Raw genomic sequence first — 24,031 nt, 5'->3', positions numbered from 1 at the left:
ATTGCTTTGCTGAAAATACAAAATACAATACTAAAATACAAAATAGAAATTAAATAATAAATAATAAATAATAAATAATAAATAAACAAACAACATTGTGGCACCTTGAAGATTAACAAATTTATTATCACATAAAGTTTTGTGGACTAAAACCCACTTCATACAAAAATGTTCATACAGGTGAAATACTTCATATGGGTGCTGCCACTCTTTCTGGGTGACTGATAGCCACTGGATAAAGAAATGCAGACTACCTCAAGTATATTATTTGATATGAACTCTCTGCTCTCTTTAAAGACTCATGCATGTGAAAACCTGAAAAGCAAGTTTGGACATTACATTAATTTATTGAGTCTACAACACTGACCAAATTAAGGACATTCATCTTAAAAGGAGGGGCTCTACTTTGTCAGATTTGATTATGGAACAAATCTGGAAAGAGGTTTGAAGTAGTTCTCAGCAGAGATCTTTCCTAACCCTTGATATACGAATGTGGGTTTTAAAAATGGAAGATGCCAGTGATTAAACCTGGGATGTTCTACATACAAAAATGTCTTCAATCACTGAGATACGTCCCCTTAGCAGTGGGGAAAGCCTATGTCATATGATATGAAGTTAACAGATGCAGTAGCAGTCCTAACCAAGAATACAATCCTATGCATGCTTATGTGAAAGTAAGTTGCACTATGTTGAATGGGGGCTTACTCCCTTGTGTGACTGCAGCCCTATTTTTTTCTAGAACAGGGATCTGGGTTTTTTTTAATATGAAGGTTTATATTTTATCTTATGGTTATGAGGTACAATTTCAATTTGTGCAAAACAAAAATTGTTGCATCACCCTAACCATGGCTGGGGAAGCTGTGCTCCCCCAGGTATTGCTGAACTCAGACTTCCATCAGCCCCAGCCAGCACAGCCAATGTTCATAGGAGTTTCAGTCCAGCAATATCTGGAGGGCCGCAGCTTTTCCATCCCTGTCTTACAACTTGCTTCTCAGAATTATGTGGTGATGTTGGTGGGGCAACCCAGCTAGATGGGTGGGGTATAAATAATAATAATAATAATAATAAATTATAGCAGATGATACTGTTCCTTCTGATACAAGTGTGCCAACAATGGCAAATATCTTTATGGAATCTGAAATCAGGAGATGAAGGGAATAGTGGAAGGCACTGAACTATACAGTTTGAACACACATTAGAGAACACTTATTGCTCATCAAGCTTTGTTCACTAATGCAGTGAGTGGATGAAATACCACATCTCTCTGGCAGTGGTAAAGATAACACAAATACTAAGTGATATGATTTATTTTATTTCAGAATTTGTATGCTGCCTTTCAGGAAAACCCTCCTAAGGTTGTTCACATTAAAACAGAAAATAAAAACAGAAATACTGAATCAGTGCAGGACAAACTTGGTGAAACTGGATCTCCGTGTGTGGGTCCTTAAATACTTTAACTATTCATTGTATGCACACAATTGGCCTCAGCTGCAAAGCCTTTCATGAACAGCAAGAGAAGCGTATTTCTACACCTCAGCATAGAATACTGGAATTGAAGAGGGTCCTCTAGTCCAGCCTCCTGCAGTGCAGGAATCTTTTAGCCCAACATGGAACCCACAACCCTGCAATTAAGAGCCTCACGATCTACTGACTGAGTTATCTCAGCAGCCATCAACTTTCAAGTAGCTTATGGCAGTATTATATTTGCTGGTTGACCAATTTATTTGTTCAGTGGATTGTGAGTTCATAGGATGGGTAGGTAGGTAGTTACGGTTAGGAGATGGTTGATAGTTGACTTGAGAACCTGGGTTTTTGTATGAGTAATCCACTGTCAGCACTTGGGAGAAGATGGCACTCCTCCAGCTAAGAAGACAGATATTTGTGCTTGAGTAAGTGAAAGATGCAGCAGAAAAATTAGCTTGGGGCTGCAATGCAATTGCTGCCTCAGGGGTTTCTCTGCTCTATGGGGAATCTTCTGCCTTATGTGTATCTGTCTGCTACTTATGCTGTGCTTGTATATTTGTAATTAAAGCACTATTTTGAAAACACCTTAGGTTTTTTTTTAGCTGTCTCTCTTCAAAGGGAACTAAATATGTTAGTGCTGTTCCTGGAATTCCTCACTACTCAGGAAAGTGGGAAATATTTTAACAACAGACTTTTGAACTACTGTATAGTGTGCAGACCAATATAAAAGAGTGGGGCTAAAAATCAATGTGGTTCCTACATATCAGCTTTCTCAGTGGTGGGGAACCTCCAGCCCATGGACCTAGTTATGCCTTCCAGGCCTCTACATTTGGTCCAAGTAGTTTGGCCCAAACCATGCCCACCTGTCCATTTTCTGGTGTCCTATGTGGCTCAGGTAAACTTGTGGGGTCAAATTCAAAATGATTTCTTCTTCTGTTAGTAGTTTGGTGTGTGTGTGTGTGGCCTTTTCTGTTGCTCCAAAAAAAGCAGAATTATAGCTGGAAAGGAGGAAGCAGGATTAAGAGTTTATTGGGTTAAATGCTCTATGTCAGCATGGCATCAGTATGGTGAGTTTGTTGCCACCATAAACATGGCTCACAATGGTTAACGCTTTGGGAGATGGCTGCAGCAAGGGGATGTGAGAATATGAAAGACATTGTTGCTAAACCTGATGAAGACGCCATGACATCCATGATATCCAAGAGAGATGTGATTTCCAGCAACTGGTTTACAGAGGCATCCTGCACCTAGCCATGATGGTTATGCTCCAACAACACTGGCACAGGCAGCATACCTCTTTGTACCAGTTGCTGGGCATTGCAACTGGTGAGGATGCTGTGGGACTTAGGTCCCACTTGCAAGCTTATCATCAACATCTGGGAGAACAGGCTGCTGGGATAGTAGGCTGGCTTTTGGTCTGATCCAGCAGAGGTTTTTACACCATGGTTTTTGTTTTCACTAGGAATGCTGACTTTCACACGTTTTTATAAAGGTACTTGATATAAAACACAAATTCTTATCATGTCAGATTTCTCTCTTTTAATAGCAGAACCATCGCCAGATTTACTCGGCAGCAGCAAGTCTCTCCTGGGTTTCACTAGGACGGACTCCCTGTGTTAAGTGCGATTAGGACGGCAGCCTAGCTGTTGCCAACCCAAGCATTACTGCACAGAGGGCTGGATCCTGGATCCCGTGTTACTCATGCGTAGGGCAGACTCGCTGGCATCAGTGGGGTTGAAGACACAGCCATGGATACCCTGGATCCGCCCCGTGAACTCGGCTCCACGCGCACCTCCACTCTCTGCTTCTCCTCGTTTTCTCTCTGAGCCCCCGGAGCCCAGGGGTCCCCCAGAGGATCCGGCGCGCGGACCAGGAAGAGCCCTTTCCCCCGGTTCCTGCTGCGCCTTTCACCGTTGCCATGGCCAACCGTCCGCGCCTCCCCGCCCCCCTCCCCCCGCCGCATTTCCGCGCGCCGCCAGGTTTGGGCGGTAGCTGCACCCGCGGTGGCCCCCCCGCCTCCGCGTGGCCGTGCGCGATGACGTGCGCGTGACGCAAACGCCGGGCGTGCCGGCGGCGGCGGCGGAGGCTCGGGGCCCCTCCCCCAGAAGATGGCGAGTCCGTGCGGGAGGCAGGAGTGCTCCATCGAGAGGCGCGGCTTCCGCCACCAGCTCGACTCGTGGCGACACCGGCTGCTGCGCTGTGTGGGTGAGGGACCATGGGGGGGGCGGAGAGGGGAGCGGAGCCCGGGCGGGCGGGCGGGTGGAGGGGAAGCGGACCGCTTGTGTGGAGATCCCCCCCCCCTTTTCACCTCCGCCCCACTTCCCCTCATCTCTCTCCACACAGTGAGGGGAGAGAGAGCGTTGAGCCCCTCCCCCACCCACTCCTCGGTTCGCCCGCCGGCTGACCGCGCGCGCGCCCTCGCTCGCTCGCTCCCTCCCGCGCGGATTAGCCGCTCCACGCGCGCCTCACACCCCTCCCCCTTCCTCGCGCCTCACGGAGCAACCGCGGCCTAGGCTCCGCCCCGCCCACTCCGGCCTGGTCTCTCCTCTCCCTCCCTCCCTCCCCCGCCCCCTCTCGGGAAGGTGGGAGGACGGGGGAGAGAAGAGGGCCCTTTGTTTGGGGGAAGGGGGTGAGCTGGGCTGTGTCCGCCGGAATGGGTCAGGGAAGGAAGTGCTTCGGGTGGCCTCCTCCCCACCCCCCCTCGCCCGACTATATATTTATATATATATATTACGCCCCCCCTCTCCCGCCCCTGGTCAGAGGGTGATTCGGCTTGGGAAAGTTACCCTTGCTGGGGATGATGGCAGAGCAGGATTGTTCCGGGGTGACCACGCCCCTCTCCCATTTCCAGATTTTTGCACACAGGTCATTCTTGCTTCCCCGTCCCCCTAATCGGTTTGCTCCTTGCTTTCCTATGTTCAGTCACATTGTGTCCGTGTGGCCAAGGAGCTAGGATCCTGCTCCGTTTATCCCCTGGTGCTGAATTGTGTATAAGGATGTGTGTGTGTGTGTGTGTGTGTGTGTGTAAATATTATAGTCACCGATTTACCTTGCAGAATGTTCTCAGATGTTAGGAAAAATATACCCTATTGCCATGATACCTCTTGTTGAAAAGGTAGTATTCCCCTAAATCTTTTGGATTGTGAAGATGACAGAATAACTTGCCTTGGAATCTTCATAAGCTGCTAGGGTTGAGAACCACTGTGCTAGGGAAAGCACATTTACTTTTTATAAAATATAGAAGCAGGTGAAAAGGTGCAGTTATATGGAAGGGGATATTATTTATAATGCAGTCTTCAGTTTGAACTGACAAAGCTCCTTTCATGTGAAATACAGGTTTATTTCAACATGTAAGAGTGTTTTCTGCTCATTTAAATGTCTTAAAAATCCCATGTGCTTTCTCCTTTGATTTCTTTAGATAACATTACATCATTCCAACATGTTAAGACAGTAGCTTTGTTAATACACAGAGATGGACTACATACTATTAAACTTACAATGCAGTCATGCATTCTTACTAGGAATTAATACCACCGTTTTCACTGAGGTTTATCCCTTAAATGTGACTTAGGGATAGCAGCTTTACTATCCTGAAACACTGAGTATTTACTGAGTAAAAAAGCAAGGGCAGTAGAAGCAGATAATTTTAAGTTTCCTAGACAGCAAAAGAAGGATGCTGATCATGTTAACTGTAATCCAGCAAGTCACCTTAAAATTCTGTAGCAGTGCCTGCTTTTCTTAATTGTAATTTAACTGCCTTTACAACTCTTGCTTAAACAGTAGCCCAACAGTAGTACATTGTCATATTTGTTTAACTGTATCAAAAAATAGACCAGGGCTTGGGAGAGAACCACAAGCACATCTGAATGATGTCACTGGTTACAAGGTGGGTCAGAGTTAACTGGTTGACTAAAAAAAGGAATGGCTTCTTGCCTTTTGGAAAAGCTTCAGCAGGTAATGCATTAGAATATTTCTTCAGGAGAAATATGTGCTGTGAGTGTGCTTGTTTGTATTAGCATCTACCAGTTAGGTGCCTGTCTCTGGAAGATCATTTTACTACTTCCTCTGCCTGATGGAACTGAACACAAATTTATTCTTCATTCTAGTATCTTTTTTATGTACTTGAATGGTGGTGTTTGTGTCCGAGTGTTAAAGTATACTAGAAAGTTAAAGGCTAGCAATCGTTGCACATATCTGCTCCAATTATTTCAGGTCATCAGTTACTTGAGTTGTTATGTATCCCTGTTAGTACTTGTGGACATTTGTTTGAAATTCTGTGATTTGCAGGGGAGATTGCTACTGATGTTTTACTCAAGCTTGGTCAGAAATACTAAGGATGTCTGCAAACTCAAAAAAATTAATATCCAGTGGTAGTCATACTCGGAGTAGACCACTTAAGTATGGATTTCAGTGGGTCTACTCTGAGTAGGAAACATGTTGGAGCACTTCTGTTGCTGATTTGGAAAAAATGAACATAGCATCTAGGGGGAACAATTCTTTTTGCTTCTCTCCCCACCCCATAGTCTTGGTATCTATGTGGGTGCACTTTACCCCCTTTTGTGTAAACAGAAGATATGAAGCAGATGACTAAGCTGCGAAAGTTAATCACCTAGCTATCCAGATTATTTTTTGAGGTAAAGTACAAAAACATTTTAGAAGGTCCAAAGTATAATTGTGTTTGTAGCATTTTATCTTGATAGCATTGCACCTAACAGTTTGAACTTCAAATTGATCAGTTTTATGAGGTCTTAGCTTCATAAACTTCCAGGGTGCAATAAGTATTGGTGATATTTTCCCCTGATCTTTCTCTGGGAAAGTAAAATATTTGAGTTTATGAGTCCATTCCAAATAAAACTTTAGTGGGTGGGAGGATTGGTTTGGTTTGCATACAGGACTTTAGGTTTTGTCTCAGGTAACAGTACTGGGAAAGAGAACTACCTGTGGCTTCAGAGGCAAGGTTCTAGTTCCAATGGAAGATAGGTTGATTATGTGTGGCAGCTATCATTGGTCTTATTTGGGCCAATAAGTCCATAAGAAAACTGTTAATTTTATCTTGTGTTCATGGTCTTTGGTTAGGCCATATTGCAGTAACAACATTTTTAATAGAAGTCTTGGAAGAAGTATGGAGAAAGTCCAACTGGGATTTTTAAACATCTAAATCAGTGTTTGTGATCCAGGGCGGGAGGGAGGCATTTGATGATCTTGAGTGGGGACAGAAGTGTTCCCAAAATATGTACACTATAAGTAAAAAAACAAAAACAAAATTTCAATCCATTTGAGAATTAAAATAAAATAATGTAGGAGCCAGGTTTGAAGGGGAAGAGTGGGATTTTTATATTACTAAAAGGGGGCATGAGTTAAAAAAAATATTAAGAAACACTGATTTAAAGGCTTTGAATTTTACTAGAACAGAGTGTTAAAAGTTAGCAAGTCAGTTGTTTTGATAGAACTATACTCTAATGAAGTTTAGCTGAGAGTATTAAAAATTGGAATGGAAATCTTTAGTTCTATTCTTACCAAAATATGCTTTGATTAAGTGAGCTCTCCTTATTGCTCAGGATTTGGAAGCAAATATATATGATTTGTTTGATTTTGCGTTGTTAAAAATGAGGTCATTTGCCTGGATGCCAGGTCAGCGAGTTTAAGTTTGAAATGATAACCACTTGTCATTTTACAAGTTATCAGATATCTGTGCTCTATGTATTGTAATAAAAAGTGCTATAATTGGTGCCAGGAAGGTTACATGCTAAGATAGCCAGATTTTCATCTTGCTGTTGAAAGCTACACATCTGTGAAGTGATATGACTGATTATTGGGGGGGATCACATACCAATAGTGTACCGCTGAGTTGTAGTTTTGATTTGCATGTTTTAGAAATTAGGAGTGTGTTTTTCAGGGTTTGATACGAATCTCATACCAATTCAGGGTTTGATACAAATCTCATTAATTTGGAATGCTCTGAGGGAATAATGGAAGTTTCAGATAGAGGCTTGATACTAAGGGCTACTTTCTAACACTTTCTAACACAGGGAACAAAGTCGACAAGCTTTATTTTTATGGTTGCTTTTGGTATTGATAAAAAGTAATTCACAAGATACTTTGATTACCTAATATCGGAATGTCCCTATAAGTGCTGCTTTAGAATTTATATGCACCAGACCTTCATGCAGGCATCATAGTGACACTCACACTTACCTGGCTCCAGATTCCAAAAGATGTAATTCTGTGAAGCTGAAGTATGATACTTAAAATTAGAAGCACAGTGAAGACAAGGAAAGATGTTCTGTCACTATTCTGGTAAATTTTAATAATCTGTCAGAAAAATGAAATCACAATTTTCTTCTGAATCTTAATGAAAGTGCATTATAATGTATGTTTTGTTTCCTGTCGATAGTGTACATGCCAATATTTTGTTCAACCTTCTCCCTTTCATAAGAGCTCCACTAATATACCCCTGAACCTACTTCATACACTTCCCTGAATAGTGAAGAAAAAATGACCCCGTAAACCTTCAATGTGCCCATATGTTTCCTTTTTTGTACATGCTATAACCTGCTGGATTTGGCTCTAAGCCTTTTAAAAATCATGAACATCCTGGGAAACTAAAATCCATCATTATGTATGGTCTACATAATAGTAGCATTGTAGATTGTAAATCAAGTACCTCTGAACTTGGGAACATTGTGAGTGGGTGTGCAACTATAGGTTGTTCAGTATTACATCTAGTTTTCATTTTACAGTGCTAGATACTGTATAAAAGTTAAAATATGGAATTGGTATTACTATAGATGCATACACTTACAAACCTTGAATAGCCTGGTGGTTATTCTTCCCAAGATGTAAAGCAGTCATGCTTATTTCTTTGATCGTGAATAGAGGCTGTTTTCATTGACTTCTGTTTGTAGGCTTTTCTGGTTGTTCAGCATCAAATATGCAGGTAACTTGGGACTTGCAGAGCAGTGGAAAATGTTAAAACAACAAATCTTCAACAAAATGCACAATGCACATTTAGAGAACTGCACATGCTCTAGCTACAGAGACCAGCATTCTGTTCTCAAAATGTCTATGTGAAGCTCATACATCTATAAGTGATAACTGAGAAAATAATTGAGCCCAGCTTTCATGTGTTATAAAAATAGAATATGCTTTTCATACACGACATACATATAACTGTTCTATTCAGCGATCTCTACCTGTGTACAAAATACCTTCTAACACTGTCCTCTGACCTAAGATGGCCCTGGTTAAGCAGCATATAAGGTAAAGGTAAAGGTACCCCTGCCCGTACGGGCCAGTCTTGACAGAGACTAGGGTTGTGCGCTCATCTCACTCTAGAGGCCGGGAGCCAGCGCTGTCCGCAGACACTTCCGGGTCACGTGGCCAGCGTGACAAGCTGCATCTGGCGAGCCAGCGCAGCACACGGAACGCCGTTTACCTTCCCGCTGGTAAGCGGTCCCTATTTATCTACTTGCACCCGGGGGTTCTTTCGAACTGCTAGGTTGGCAAGCGCTGGGACCGAGCGACGGGAGCGCCCCCCGCCGTGGGGATTCGAACTGCCGACCTTTCGATCGGCAAGTCCTAGGCGCTGAGGCTTTTACCCACAGCGCCACCCGCGTCCCTGTCATATACAGATATTGAAATGTTTTCTTCTCATTGGGATCTTCTTTGACTAAAGAAGGAAACCCCTTTCTTTTGCATCTTTTGTGGTTTCTCAGACATGTGCTAAGAATATATGGTATATGTTGCATTGTGCTTTGAACTTTGTCTAAATTATATAAAGTTAGTTACAGGATTTGTGTCTGTTGTGAGAGCTCAGTGGGTGTTAAAAGTATGAAATCTAACTCTGAGGACCTTGCCATTATTAGTTCATACACTTATTCCATTTTTTCTTGGCCAAGAAAAAAAAACTATGCACATTTAATAATGAGATTTTATAAACCATTCGGATTATGTACAAAAAGGTCCAAAACATGGTCACTGGTGCTTCTGGTTAATTCTTGTCATTCCAGTAGAGTAATAAGGCTTGGTTATTTTGTGTGTGTGTGTGTGTGTGTGTGTGTGTGTGTGTGCAGTTCTCCTGGGGAGAGAAAGAGCTGGGAGGGACTGCAGCATAGGGAAGGTAAATTGCACAAATGTTCTGTTTCCTGACCATTGGAAATAAATTGAAGCTCTTCTTACTGTTGCAATTATTCTGAAAATGCTTATTCAAAAATTTTCATCTTGAATCCCATGAGATTATATTGAGTGAAACAGTTACATTTCATTTTTCTTGTATTAAGTACTGAACTTAATTTCTTATCTACATTAAGAAGACCAACTTGGAAAAGTTGGTCCAATACTAATTGGCCAGAGTTCTAGGCAAAAAAAAAAAAAAAAAAAAAAAAAAAAGGCAGCCAACCCTAATATAAATTGACCCTTTTGTTTCCTCCTCCAGTAATGTTCAAAGGAATAAACAATTGTAGAAATTCATTTTTGGGTTACGTTTTTAAAGGGGAATGTGCATCTCTTGCTTCCTTGCCACTGTTTTTGGGTGCTTCCTTCCTAATTCCATTTCCTCCTTTAGACATCTAACTATTCCCCCTGCTTCATCTTCCATTCTCAGTTCTGAATCCTTTATTTCAATACTACATCATATGACTCTTTCCCCCACCACATCTTCATGCCTAGCTTGCTGCATGCTGACCACTGGCAAAGTCTCCCTCCCTCAGTGACTTTTAAATATATATATAAGTAAAACTCTAGATTGACCTCAGGGTCAGTCTTAAGGTCAAACTTGCCACATAAACTTCTATGTTCCTGGAATATGCTTTGCTGAGAATGATACAATTGAAGTATAGAATTTTATTTATTTCCTGTTGAAGCCAAACTTTCTTAAAAAAAGAAAAAAAGTTCTGGGGAAACAAAAAAAAAATCTATCTAGTACTGTATCATTGTCTAAGCTGGGGTAGACAGACAGTAATTCAGGATCTCTGGATGATTTTTGGTAGATCAGCAAGTATTTTTGACTCCCAGTTATTAAACAATGGCAACAGAACAACTTTCCCTACCAAAATTAGTCTGCTGAAATGAAGATTAATCTGGATTAGACTGTTGTGTGAAAAGACACTAAACTCAATTTGTTGTGATCCTGAAAATGCTCAGAATATGCTCAAAGGCACTTTGTTCTTTAATTATGTGTGCCTTGCACATGGCTCTGGTTGGTAGATCTCAGAATTCTAGTGAAAAAACAAAGTTGATCTTACCAGTGTAAGATCTGCCCACCCTGTCCTAATCTACTAGTCAGATAAGCAGTGTGTAAGAGTGAAGAAAGCTGACTGGTACAATGGCTTACAGCAAGTGACTCTAGCACAATGAGACAAGAGTGTCTTTAGTGTGGCTTGAAGGCACAGTGTTGTATCATTGCATGAGCAGAACAACTTCTGCTTTTGCAACAGAACTTCTCTCTCCCCTGCTTTCCACAAAGTAGATAAGGGTTGTATGGGGGGAGGTGAGGGAAGGGATGTTCTGTTGTGCCAGTGTTAGTCCTGCTTGCACACTGACTTGCACATCACTTTTTCTAACTTCTTGCTCTCTTGCAGTCCCCTTTATCTCCTTTTCATCCATTACAACTAATCCTCTGTTTCCTTTGAACATTTTTGTTGTGTGCTAGAATTTCATTACATGTCATTAGCACACTTTCCTGAAATGTGATGTGTTTTCCTTCGTATGTTCCTAAATTCATTTATATTTTTGTTCCTGCTAATGTTTGCAACATTACGCAGTGTAGTACCATCTGTGAATTTAACTAACATGCTGTTTACCCTTTCTTCCAGATCCCGTTTCTGATCCTACTTCCACATTTGGGAGTATGCAAGGGACAAAAACACCTCTTTGCGTAGCTTGACTGGATGCCCCAAGACTAGGATGTTAGTATATTTAAACCATTTTCCTTCCTTTGTTATGTTGCCAATAACTATTTGTACGTTGGTTGTTTGGCTATGATTGGCTATTGTGGCACTTTATAAATAGCAGTAGTAAAAAAAGTTAACTTACAGAGCTTCTGTAAAGTTTGGCCAAGATGTTGAAAATGTGTGCCAAAAGCCTAGTGCCTAATTAATCCCAATATGATAGGTTCTTGGAAGCTCTGACTACTGTCTGTTCCCTTTATCAAGTGAGAGTTGAGAAAGCTCAGTATTTTTAACTAAAATAAAGCCAAATGTACTTGGGGGGTCTGATTTTAGGTGTCTGTTTCCCCAAAATGGAATAAAAACTTTGTGATTATGGTATTATAAAATGGTTGGCATTCAGGTGTTTTGTGCAAGATAATTTTAAATAGTGGCTATATGTTGAGATGATTCTAGTCTGTAGAGACTTTAATATCTAAAACACAAAAATAATGGCATTGGTTTTTTCCATTATTTTTATTTGGTTCAGAATAGTCTGTGCTCCATAGTTTAATACCAATCTTTCTCAGTAAAGTCTCCATCTTGAGTAGGAGAGCTGCAAATTGCATGAAATACATGACTTTGGTGTCTGCTTTATTTATTTCTTTTTATTTTGTAATGTGAGGGATTGACTGAAAACTTAATAATTTGATGGGTATAGCTGAATCAGCCAAATATGAAAACATGGTTCCCCTACCATATTCTAAATGCTATGCAAAGCAGTTTGTAAATGGTCAGATCCCTAGAACTTTCTCTTAACAGTAATGTTAGCTTTGTCAATAACTTTTCAGAAATGTCTTTTGCTTCCCTTTGTTCAGTCTCCAAATAAAGCATGAAATGAAAGAGAAAGCAAACATACATACAGGAAGACATAATAGAGGTGTCCTGCTATAACTGGAATCATAAGGGGCAGTGATAAGAATAAGTGAACAGGCAATGCAGTCAAAGGGGAAGTTCATTGGAGTGGGAGGGTGAAGAGGAAGCATGGGATGTGGTCCTTTTTGCCACTTGGCTACTTGTCCAGGGGCAATTGCTACTTACCAACTTCCTATTCTTTGACACACCACTGGTCCATCTAGTTACCGGCAGAGGTTCTCCAACATCAAGCACTGATAGTTTTTCCTGTCACTGCTGCCTGATATCTCTTAAGTGGAAATGACACGAATCTCTCATATATTTTGTTTGGAAGTGTTTAACAGGAGTGAATGAAATACTGTATGGGGTGAGTGGAAAAATGGTTAAGTTCAAGATGCAGAAATCTGTGGTGAGGAGGAATGAATGAACCAGTGGAGTATTTGAAAGTGGTTGAAAAAAGCAGAGAGTTGTGAATGGGTAAAGGCAAAAAGGAGATGGAAGGGTGATTGGGGGGACAGTAGCATTGCAGTAAGATTGTGCATATCACTGCAGCAGACGAGAGGGGCTGTACGCTAAGGGAATAGAACCAGAAAGCAGTTTAGAGAAGATAGTTTTATAAAACGCTACACCATGCATAGTATAGTATATATTAATTAATTAATTAATTATATTTATATCCTACCTTTCCTCTAAAGAGCACAAGGTGATGTACATGATTGCTTTTTCCTTGTTTTATCCCCACAGCGACCATGGAAGGTAGGGAAGGATGAGAGACTGATTGGCCCAAGGTCACCCAGTGAGTTTATTGTAAATAAAGAGCAATGTGCAGTGATTAACTTGTGGTTTCAGTGGCAATTCTGGGGCACTTGGCATTCCTTCTCTGGAGCTCTGTGCCCTTTTCTGGTCAAAGCTGGAGCCACCAAGCCTAGATGGATTTAAAAGAGCAAGGCAGATCAGGTCCAGCCAGGAAGTAGAGTAGAATAGGATCTGAGGCAAATATCAGGGACAAAAGGGATGAAAAAGTGAAGCCTCTTATACTTTGTGTGCCACAACAGTTTGGCCCCAATGAGCAGGGATAAGAGTGGGCAAGAATGATTTCTAGCATAATGCTCATGCAATTCACAGTTGTATTTGGCCTTGATTACAGAAGGACTCCAAAGCCCTTTCCAGAGCTGGCTCCATGCTTCAGTAACATTAATTTGGTTTGAATAGACACAATGCTTTCCTATATTGTGCCTGTTTAACATACATCTAAGCTCTGATTGAATTACCACTGATTGCATTTTTTGCACCACATTGCCATTTAGCTCCCACTTTATATATTTATTTTCCCTAACCCTTGTGTATACAGTACATATTTGCCAACTCAGATCTCACTTCCTGCATCTGACAATTATTCTTTTTAAGGTGCCACAGGATTCTGTTCTTGGTGCAACAGACTAACACAACTACCCCTCTGGAAAAATTGGTCTCTGGCATGTCTGTCAGTGAGGGCTTTGGGGTGGAAAGTTACAGGAGGGGGGGAAATCCTCTTATTTGCCTTGCTTTCTCCCTGCCCTCCATTTGCTTAGTAAATTAATGTTTTAGATCATGTATGTGTGCTTGGGATAGGGCAGTAGGATAAGAGATGGTCACATCAGAATTTTCAGATCTCCTACCCTTGTGGAAAAAGCACTAGGGATGCAAGTGACCCTCCATCTCTTCCTCAACCCCCCAAACAAGTGGAAGCTGATGGTTTTCTTTGCAGGCTGCCAGGGAATGTTGGCAGCAGGGAGCAGCATGTATGCAAGAGCCCTTAGCCAGCTGGTGCTGGGAGTTAGGCTAAAGAGTTTTGGCAAATGGCCATCTGCCTAGGGACCAAAGATAGGGGAAATTGGATGTATATTCTCTGAGGCCAATCTACCCTTCCAAACAAAGTATTTAAGTGGGGCTGCTTCCTTGCAGCTTGAAGGATCACAAGATGGGGAAAGTAAATTAGCCTCCCAGAGCAAACTTTACTTGACCCCCCCCCCTTTTCACATGTGATATGTTCATAGGTCTCTTCTTTTTTATATGAGTATTGAAGATTACTAATGTGAAAATAATACACAGGGCTGTGCAAGGGTAACTCTGGCTCAAAATTCATGTTGAGAATCTTGCCTTCCATTGTTTTGGGCTTTAAATTTGGGGCTTGAAAATAGATGTGCTTAGAAGTTGGTATGAAGTCTGGAGCCCTATTTATGAACAGAGTTGTACATTCTGTTGTTGCAGCTTCACCCCAATTTTCACATTTTAATACAAGATACTTTTATCTGGAGCTTCATTATATGTTAAGCAGGGCTGATGTGAGTAAAAAACTCAAGGGTGATAGTCAACTAAGTTTTACTTAAGAGTAGACACACTGAAATGAATGTACCTAATGAAGTAATGTTCATTAATATCGGTGGGTCTACTCAGAGTAGTTCAGGGTTCTTGTTCCCATGGGACAAGTATGAGAGCTCATCTCATACTGGAGTGCAAAGTACAACCAATCAAGCAGTGGGAATTGTAATATATAACCTCTTCCTGGATGTTGATTTCCACTACTGACAAGAGTGGCATATGCTAGATATTTTAAACTTCTCACTACACTGCATGCTGTGCCATCAGGCGAGAGTTCCTCTTTTTTTTTGTTATATTTTGCTACCCAGGGAAGGGAAGCCCTATATTTGTCTAGCTCAGGGATGATTTCTGTGGATTAATAAATCCTTCCATGTGTGTGCTTCCTTTGTTCCTGTTAAAATCACCATGTGTTAATAAGCTTTTAATTTGCACTTATCCTTGCTGACCATAAGAATGTCAGCAAGATAAATGCATGTAAAGGCGTTCATTCTGGTAACTACACAAGAAAGTCCTGAATGACAAATTGCTGGCTGACTGAGAGAGATGCGCCCATTTGCTCTTTCATCCAATGCCACCAACTGTTTCCTATTCTTTTGCTGAGGCAGGTAGGGAGAAATGGTATCTGCTGCTTCAAGCAGAGCAGGATTCAGCTATTACTCTTGTCATGGCAAGTGTGGCACCACCCTCTAGCAAGCATGAGGAGTGGCCAGCTTTCCTCCCAACTTTGAAAACCAGGGAATGGGGAAGGATCATCCCAGAAATGTCCAGGCAACTTCACCTCTCTAAAGTTGGGAGGAAGGCTAGGGATGGTATTGAAGTTGTGTGATTCAAGCCTGTGCTAGAAATTCACCAGGCACATTTTGTGACTGGTGCAGGTCCAATTGCGACATGTGGAGATCTGTGGATGCCAGGTTGGCAACTTACATCTCCATCTGGGTGGCCCCTCCAGTTATCTTGAGCAGGTAAGCAGAAGAGCTTATTTATTGCATTTATATCCCACCTTTTTCTCCAAAGACTACATGGTTCACCCTCCATCTCAGTCAATCCCTACAATGACCCTTTGAGGTTAGGTTAAGAGGCTGTGACTTGTCCAAGGTCATCCAGTGAGCTTCATGACTGAGTGGAGATTTGAACTCTGATCTCCCAGGTCCACACTCTGACCGCTATACCATACTGGCTTCCTAGAGTACTTCTGCTATTGGGCTGCTGTATAAATTAAATTGGTAAATAAATATTGTGAAAGCAAAACAATGTTTAGAGAAGGATATTAAATATTTTCCTTGGATCTTGAATTTGTTTTATTCTGGATTGTTTTATTTGATGTTTTAATGTGTTGTAAACCACTTCAAGATTTTTTAAAAAATCTCATATGTGTGGTATAGTGGTATAGAAATGTGGTATAGAAATGAAGTTAACAACAACAAACACATGACCATAACCTAGGTTTAAAGTGCAATTTGTCAATTAGCTTATATATCTGAGTTTCTAACACTTATCCAAGCCTCCTGGAGTTCTTGGTCCCAGAGGGACAAACCAGCAATACCTCTCCCTTCCTGCTTATGGACGTCTTGGGTGCTATTTGAAAGCAAGTGCTGTTGCCTTCACCAGCTGAATCCCCCACATTCCTGCCTCTCTTTCCCACAAGATAAAGAGGCCTTTACAGTTGTTGCTTGGGAGACAGGCCCGGAGCTCTGCTTCTGAGCAGCTGATAAAGCTGACATGATCCTAAGCACTCTTTTCTGCAAGAAAGAGGTGGTAGGGGTTCCAGCCACTGCTTGATGATGGTGGTCCCCTGCTGAGTAGTGGCTGAAGTTTGCATGTTCCCTGAAGGCGAGGAAGATGGGGATGTTTCTTGAGCCTTTGCTTGGTGGAAGGGCCAGAGCTCTCTCACTAAGCATTGGCTGAAATTCACAAGCTTCTGGCTTGCAGGAAAGGTTGGGCAGGGGGATAACTTCTTTTGGTGTTGGGCAGAGGTACTTGCTTCTAACAAGCCAGAAGTGGGGAAGACCCTCGCAATCACAATTTTTGGATTGGCTGACAGTACCAGCCCCAAATCTTAGACGATTTAGAAGCCATTAGTCCTAAAAAGGCTGCTGTTACTTCTAGGAATGGATTTCACTGGTCAGTTCTTGCTCTGGCTGTGCAGGTAGAAATTAGATTTCATTCTCTTGGACCACTCTTAACTAATTTTAAATGAGAAGTAAAACTGTTATCATCCAGTGTAAAGAATATGCAAACTGCCAGCAGGGGTCTTAGGCAGAACAGTGCAGAACTAGGGAAAGAGCTCTGCTGTGCATGGTGCTTTAGAAATTCTGGCTTCCATATTGTTGAATTCACAAGACTGCATTTGCTGTTGCATGTAAAGAGAGTCAAACACTTGTAAAAAAAAAGTAAAATCCTTGACTGTGGCCTGTGAAGTTGTGTCTGGCCAGCAGAATAATCTCTTATTTAAAAATCTTTGTTTCTAGTCTAAATATTATTAAAGCAATTGGAGGAAAAAAAACGCAGTACTCCTCTAATAATCCATTATGCTTTTTCTGTGAGCATGATGAAGGGACAGTAGTGATATCTTGTATGCTGGGTAGAAGAGGTTGTTGACTGGATGTAGAAAGTGAGAGAAAAGCTTTTACAGTTAGGTAGATTAAAAGTCAAAAGTACATAAAGCTAAAGGATGTGTTGGTTTTTTGCTCCCCACCCCCTTCAAATCTAGAAGATTAAGACACAGTCTGCCAAAGCAATTACCACTTCATGTGAAGGTAAAGGCAACGATTACCTAGGATCTGCAGATTTGTTTCATCCATGTCAATTAGGTTTTTGCCTAGGGATGTGCGGGTGATTACATGATGTCAGCAGAGAGCTGGGGTGGTATAGTGACTAAGAGACTGAGCTACAAATCAGGAAGCCCTTTATTCAAATCTTGAATTTTGATGGCTTTAGGCAAGTCACATTCTCTCAACCTTAGCCCCTAACCACAACATGGGGTAATAATGCTGTTTTACTTTACAGGGAGTCTATAAAAAATATCTGTATTCAAGGTGTGTATATAAAGATGAAACTGTTTGAATGCTTTGCTATATATTTTTAGAAGAGACTGAATATGTTTTCAGTAAGAGGCTGAGTGTGTTTTGCTTTTCTCATTCTCTCTTTCTTGTAATAAGGGAAGCTGAATTCTACAACTTCTATAAATTATGAATATTCAGCAGATATGCATGATTCCTCTTACTGTACTTTGCATAATTCTGCGATTTTTACTCTTCTGCATAACTTACATTGTTTTTTGTTTGTCATGGAGAAGGCACAAAGCTTTACAGTGTGCTGAAGTGCTGTTCTCTTAACTACTGGAAATCATATTCTGCAATTCCTCTGGCTTCCGACATTTCAACAAGCAACACCCACACATTTCCAAGCATATCTTTGCAACATTAATGCTTCTTTTTTTAATAAAAAACTCTGTGTACATGTTCATCACATATGATTATTAATATGTGTGACTTATGTTGCATATACTGAAGTGTGTGCATTTGGCACATGTAGCTGTGTACATAGGATTTATGTGCAATGTATGTGAAGGATGTTCTTAAAATGCGAAGTTGATATGATCCTTAAAGGCTATACAGCGTCTATATTAGATGTTTGTCATCAATAGGATCTTAGTGAAGGTGGAAGTGATGCTGATGCGAATCTCTTGGAAGAATTCAAAGACACTCATGGAGTTAATGTAACTCATGTCCTGCTCTGTGGCCGAATGAATTAATTTGCACAATTCCTGATAAACATCTATCCTGTTTTCACACAATCATTTATATGAAATCTTACCACTTGCTAAGGTCACATTCCTACATGTATGTATAATATATATGCATTACATATATACATTTTGGTGTGAAGTTCTTCATTTTGAATAATCACTACGGAAGTAACAAAGGCAGTTTATCTCTTGATGAACAGAGCCAAAATTTTAAAAGTTGCTTTACCCAAAGGAGCCAACATATATACATACTAAATTTGCAAGAACAGTGAAGTCAGACTTCAACTGTAAAACTATTAGATTTAAAAGATAGGCCCATTCTCATGTCAGGATTGTGTGTGTATCTGGGGCTGTCAGCACCCTTGCAAAGCACTGTCTTTAGTCACACTTGTATTCTGCTTTTGTTCCAAGGAACTCAGGATGACATACATGGGGGAATTATCCCAAACAACACTGTAAATGAAGTTAGGTTGCGAGTGAGCTTTATGACAGTGGGACCCATGTCTTTGGTCCAAAGCCAACTTGTGTCTACTACACTATGTTGGCAAGGCCCTGTCTCCCCCCATGTAATCAGTTGTTTTGATAATTACCGTATTTTTCCATTTATAAGATGCCCCCATGTATAAGATGCCCCCTAGTTTTGGAGACCCCATATTTAGAAAATGGACACATGCACTATCCGTGTATAAGACGCCCCCAGATTTTTAACCTTATTTTAAAGTAAAAAAACCTAGTCTTATACGGTACCTATGTGTGCTGGATTAGAATGTTGATTCCCTTGTATCCTATTTGCTAATACTGAAGTAAAAACTGAGGCCCCACCTGCTCATACATGTGTTGTAGTTTACTTGCTGCTCCTAAGCAGCAAAGGAGAGTGGGAGTTGGCGCCTGCTGCAGGTGTTCTGTAGCTTTGTTGTTTTACCTCTTTCTCAGGTGTAGCATCTTTATTAGTGTGAAGTTGTGACTGGTGTCCCACTTTATACATATTGTAAATCTCTTTTTGAAGCATACAACGCAAACTTTATAATAGTTTCTTATTGAGAATAACTAGAGTTTGACTACATATCCTGTCTAGATGCTTTGTTGTGCAGTAGTCATTGGAACATGTTTTGCAATTTCCCTTTAGATTATAAGTTAGCAAGAGTGTGCTTGGTCAGCTGGAGATAAATCCATCTGCTGAAGGGAAAGCTTGCCACATTGACTGACTCCTCATCCCCCTAGCAAGCCTATGGTATCTCTCAATGCACCCTGACGCACTGACGCCATCTATAAATGAGTGAAGTCTTGGCCTTTGGTTTGGTGAGTGGGTTGGACTGGCTGTGGAGTTGTTACTGGGTGGATTGTATTAAATTGCCTGAAGTGCTGGGGAAGCACCACATGGCCTGTGTGGAGAAAGCTTCACATATGCTGTACCCACTTAGTGCCACAGTTTTTCCTAACTTCATATATATGCAGTGATGGAGACCAAGCTGCTAGTAAATGATGAGGAACAGGATCTTGGGATTGTGATGGAGAGCTTCGGGACCATCCGGTTTACTGCAGCTGTGAAAAAGGCAAATTCCATGTTGAAGATCAGCAGGAAAGAGACAAAAATTAAAACCCCTTGTGATCTTGATGTGTCTGTACAAATCTATGGTGCAGCCATAGAGCTGGAACAACTCCATGAGGAAAAGTTTGAACGCTAGGTTCTATTTAGTTTAGAAAAAAAGGTGAGTTAGTGGGGGATGATAGAAGTGTATAATGTTATGCATGGTGTGGAAATTTTGTCTCTCATCATACTAGTACGAATTGCTACTAGTCCTGGTAGCTAAACATTGCTTCCTGAATCAGAGGTGGCATGCCTTTGAATCCCAGTTGCTGAGAAATAACAATGAGAATGGGACTTGCTCTCATGTCCTGCTTTTGGCCTTCCCATAGGCACCTGGTTGGCCACCTTGGGAAACACTGTGGTAGCCTAGAAATACAGTTGATGTGGTCCAACAGTGTTCTTATTTTCATGGTCTTCAGAAAATATATGAAAGGAAAGAACCTTTTCTACCCGTTTGCATGTTAGTTCTTTGAATGTGAGTGTGTAAGTGTATCAAAATTTGTGAGTTTATTCCACTTGATACAGAAGACTGAGTAATCTGAGGCAAGTGAGAAGCAAGAATAGTAGCACAAAGCTCTTACTACAACTTTGTAAGACCAATATTATAGCAGATTACTAGTTTGAGTCATATACCTAAAGGTGTTCTGTATTCTGTGCAGTTTGAAAGAACCAGGGATAAGTCCATTAATTTCTTGCAGCTGCCTTTGCCATCTACTCCACATCACTGAGAACACATTATGACACAACACGTTCTGAGAAGCAAACCTAGGCTCATATTCCCTGGCTTGGCTAGCATTCCAATCCTCACTTTTCTGGAAAGGAAACAGGCTGGCTGGCTCACATGCAGTCTCTCATGTGAAACCCAGGCAAAAACAGTGTTTCTTGACAGACATTTGAGACCTCTTGTATGAAGTTTGGAAGGAAAGGACTAAGCTGCTTGGTTTCTGCTCTTCAGTGGCTAGGGAACACTCCAGGAGCAGTAGAAGGGGTTCTAGGACTCAGAGGGCTTTCTGTCTAGTCTCTAAAGGGCTGTAATAGAGCATTTTATTCTGTGCCACAAAGTAATCCTATTTCCATTGTGAACTTGTGTAGGTACCCAATCTCCCTCTTTTTATAGTGTGTGTTCATTACAGGTGACTAGACAAATGGCTATGTAAAGCCAGGGTATGCAATAAGAGATAACTGGCTAAGTAAAGCAATTGAGAGATATTTTAGGGTTTATGAGTCTTCAGTGTGATGAATTGGACTCAAAAGACCAGGGCCAGCCTAGATTCTGTGCTGAACTGTGTTGAGCTTTGAAGATGATAATGCAGCACATTACACAAGGAAAAGCTAAAGGAACTGTGTTTGTTTTAGCCTACATGATGCAATGTGTGTGTGCATGTGTACATCAAAATTTTCCAAAAGATTTAATTATCAAAGAAGGGGAACAGGTCATTAAACCATTAGCCTAAAATACAAGGTTAGATAATAGGGGAAATGGCCAGTTTTCATATTCTAGGTGCATATATGCACACGCACCCCCATACCCCACAGTGAAATTTATTTACTACCAAATTTACCCGTATTTTTCGCTTTACAACACGCACCCGACCATAACACGCACATAGTTTTTACAGGAGGAAAACAAAAAAAATATTCTAAACGGAACAGTGGATGTATGATTTTTGTGGTTCATGCTGTGGCCAAAGACATGTGATCTGACGGTGAGTTTGAGGTAGCCCAATGCAAAAATCCTGAGGATCCATGTGGATCCATGCTTTGTAACCACGTTTTTGCACCACTGCGGCCCCAGGCAACAGTGGGTACGTGATTTTTTTGGTGCAAGCTGTAGCCATGGCCATGCTATGTGATCTGATGGTGAATTTGGGGTGACCCAGTGCAAAAATCCTGAGGATCCATGTGGATCCGTGCTTTGTAACCACGTTTTAAGTGGGGAGGGAAGGAAAACCACTCAAGGGACAAGGAACACGCGTGGGGTGGGTGGAGAAGGATGCTGTTAATAATGCAGAAGAGGGGTATAAGAGGAGAAGGCTCCTCTCCTCTCCCGCTTTGCTCCTTTAAACCAAGCAGGCTCTGCTTCTCTCCTTCCTCCCCACTCAGCTTTGCTATTTCAAAGCGAGCCATGGAAGAGGGAAGGAAGGGGAAGCATGATCCTCTGCTCACGACTGCAGCAGATCCCCCCGCCATCTGTAGGCATTCGCTCCATAACACGCACAGACATTTCCCCTTACTTTCTAGGAGGAAAAAAGTGAGTGTTATGGTGCAAAAAATACGGTAACTATGCAAATTGTTTTAAGTTGTTTTTCAAAAACCAAGTTCAATTTAGTTTGAAAAAAGAGCTGGTGACCCGGAAACTACAACTAATCCAGAATGCGGCAGCTAGATTGATGACTGGGAGTGGCTGCCAAGACCATATAACACCGATCCTGAAAGACCTACATTGGCTCCCATTATGTTTCTGAGCACAATTCAAAGTGTTGGTGCTGACCTTTAAAGCCCCAAACGGCCTCGGCCCAGTACACCTGAAGGAGCTTCTCTACCTCCATTGTTCTGCCCAGACACTGAGGTCCAGCGCCCAGGGCCTTTTGACGGTTCCCTCACTGCGAGAAGCAAGGCTACAGGGAACCAGGCAGAGAGTCTTCTCGGTAGTGGTGCCCACCCTGTGGAACACCTTCCCATCAGATGTCAAAGAGATAAACAACTACCTGACATTTAGAAGACATCTGAAGGCAGCCCTGTTTAGGGAAGTTTTTAATGTGTGACATTTTAATGTATTTTTAGTCTTTGTTGGAAGCCGCCCAGAGTGGCTGGGTACAAAATAATAATAATAATAATAATAATAATAATAATAATAATAATATCCAAAGTGCAAGAAAATGTGTGTATATGCATGCATCAAGATACAGTTTCCTTTCAAGCAACTCTTACAATAATTAATCAGTGGTCCTTCTATAGTAAATAATAGCTAATTTCTTGTAGAGGAAACTTTAGAAAATCCAGGTACCCTTACTCATTTTTGTAGAATGAAAACACCAGCAAGCCTGTTTTTCATTGTAAATGGCCTTCTCTTATTGCCAAGTCTTCTTACGTAAAATCAGTTGTGAAATGTTGTGAAAAATAGCAAAAATAAAACATCCCGAGTCTCTTACAATTCCTGCTCTTATGCTTGTCACTGTTGTACAACTGCTTCTCTTCAGCAGCTGTAAATGATCAAACATGCATGTGAATGATGAAGGTATGAATACAGGAATTTAACAGACAGCCATGTTAATTCTTTTCCTTTGAAATATAGAGAAAACATAATCTGTCAAATAGGGAAGGAAGGAAAATATCATTGGAGAAAGGAATGTTCTCTCCTATCTCCCTAAGAGTGATTGAGACAAATCCTAGTAAAAACTAGCCAGGATCTCATTTTTCAAGATCTTTTCAGGGTATTTGTTGCTGATACATGCGCATGCTTTTTCTGGACTCTTAAGTGATTGAAAGTAGCAGGCAGGTCATATCCCTTCATTTCTGTGTTGCTTCTTGCTGCATGTTGTTTGCTGCTGCATTATGCCAAGTCCTTTAAAATAATTTTTGAATATATTCATTCTTGCCTTATTTGGCGTTTTTGGTGACAAGTATTACATATAAGCTCTTCTGCTGTTGCTATGCAACTGTTAAATCTAATATTTAATATTAATAAAAATCAAGTGGCATTACCATTGGTGAGAACAGTGAACAAGGTGGGATTCTATACTGTCCAGGCTGTGTAACCCACTTGGCAGACATTGTGAATTTTCTATTGCATTCATAGCAAACTCCATGGGACATGAATCATTGGTAATTACTATTACAGATATTGTAAGAGGTTTGGGTGTGTTTTTTAAAGCATTCAGCCTTGCACAGAACTAAACTGACTGTAATCTTAAGTAGTAACATTTAGATACTAACTACACATTACATGCTTTTGTATCCAAGCTTTTTGTCTACCCCACCCAGTTTTTCTAGTTTATATTCTTGAGAAATTAAAAACCTAGCAAAAGCTGCTGATTTCATGTATACATTTTTGAGGGGAGGGGAGTCCATGGATTTAGAAGAAAAACAAAC

General features: G+C 41.1%; 1 protein-coding gene across 1 annotated transcript in view; it reads left to right on the top strand.

The window, feature by feature from the left end:
- Nucleotides 1-3,525: 3,525 nt before the first annotated feature.
- LCOR (ligand dependent nuclear receptor corepressor) overlaps nt 3,526-24,031 on the top strand; it is a 53,659-nt gene continuing 33,153 nt past the window's right edge. Inside the window, exon 1 of the mRNA XM_081007086.1 lies at nt 3,526-3,669. Within this exon, the coding sequence (XP_080863212.1) occupies nt 3,573-3,669 (97 nt within the window). The 5' untranslated portion in view covers nt 3,526-3,572. The remainder of the gene's footprint in view (nt 3,670-24,031) is intronic.

The sequence above is a fragment of the Podarcis pityusensis genome (assembly GCF_964106645.2).
Source record: "Podarcis pityusensis genome assembly, chromosome: 5".
In the NCBI taxonomy this organism is placed as follows: domain Eukaryota; kingdom Metazoa; phylum Chordata; class Lepidosauria; order Squamata; family Lacertidae; genus Podarcis; species Podarcis pityusensis.
The sequence above is the reverse complement of the archived record's forward strand: the minus strand, read 5'-3'. Positions and strand labels throughout refer to the sequence as shown.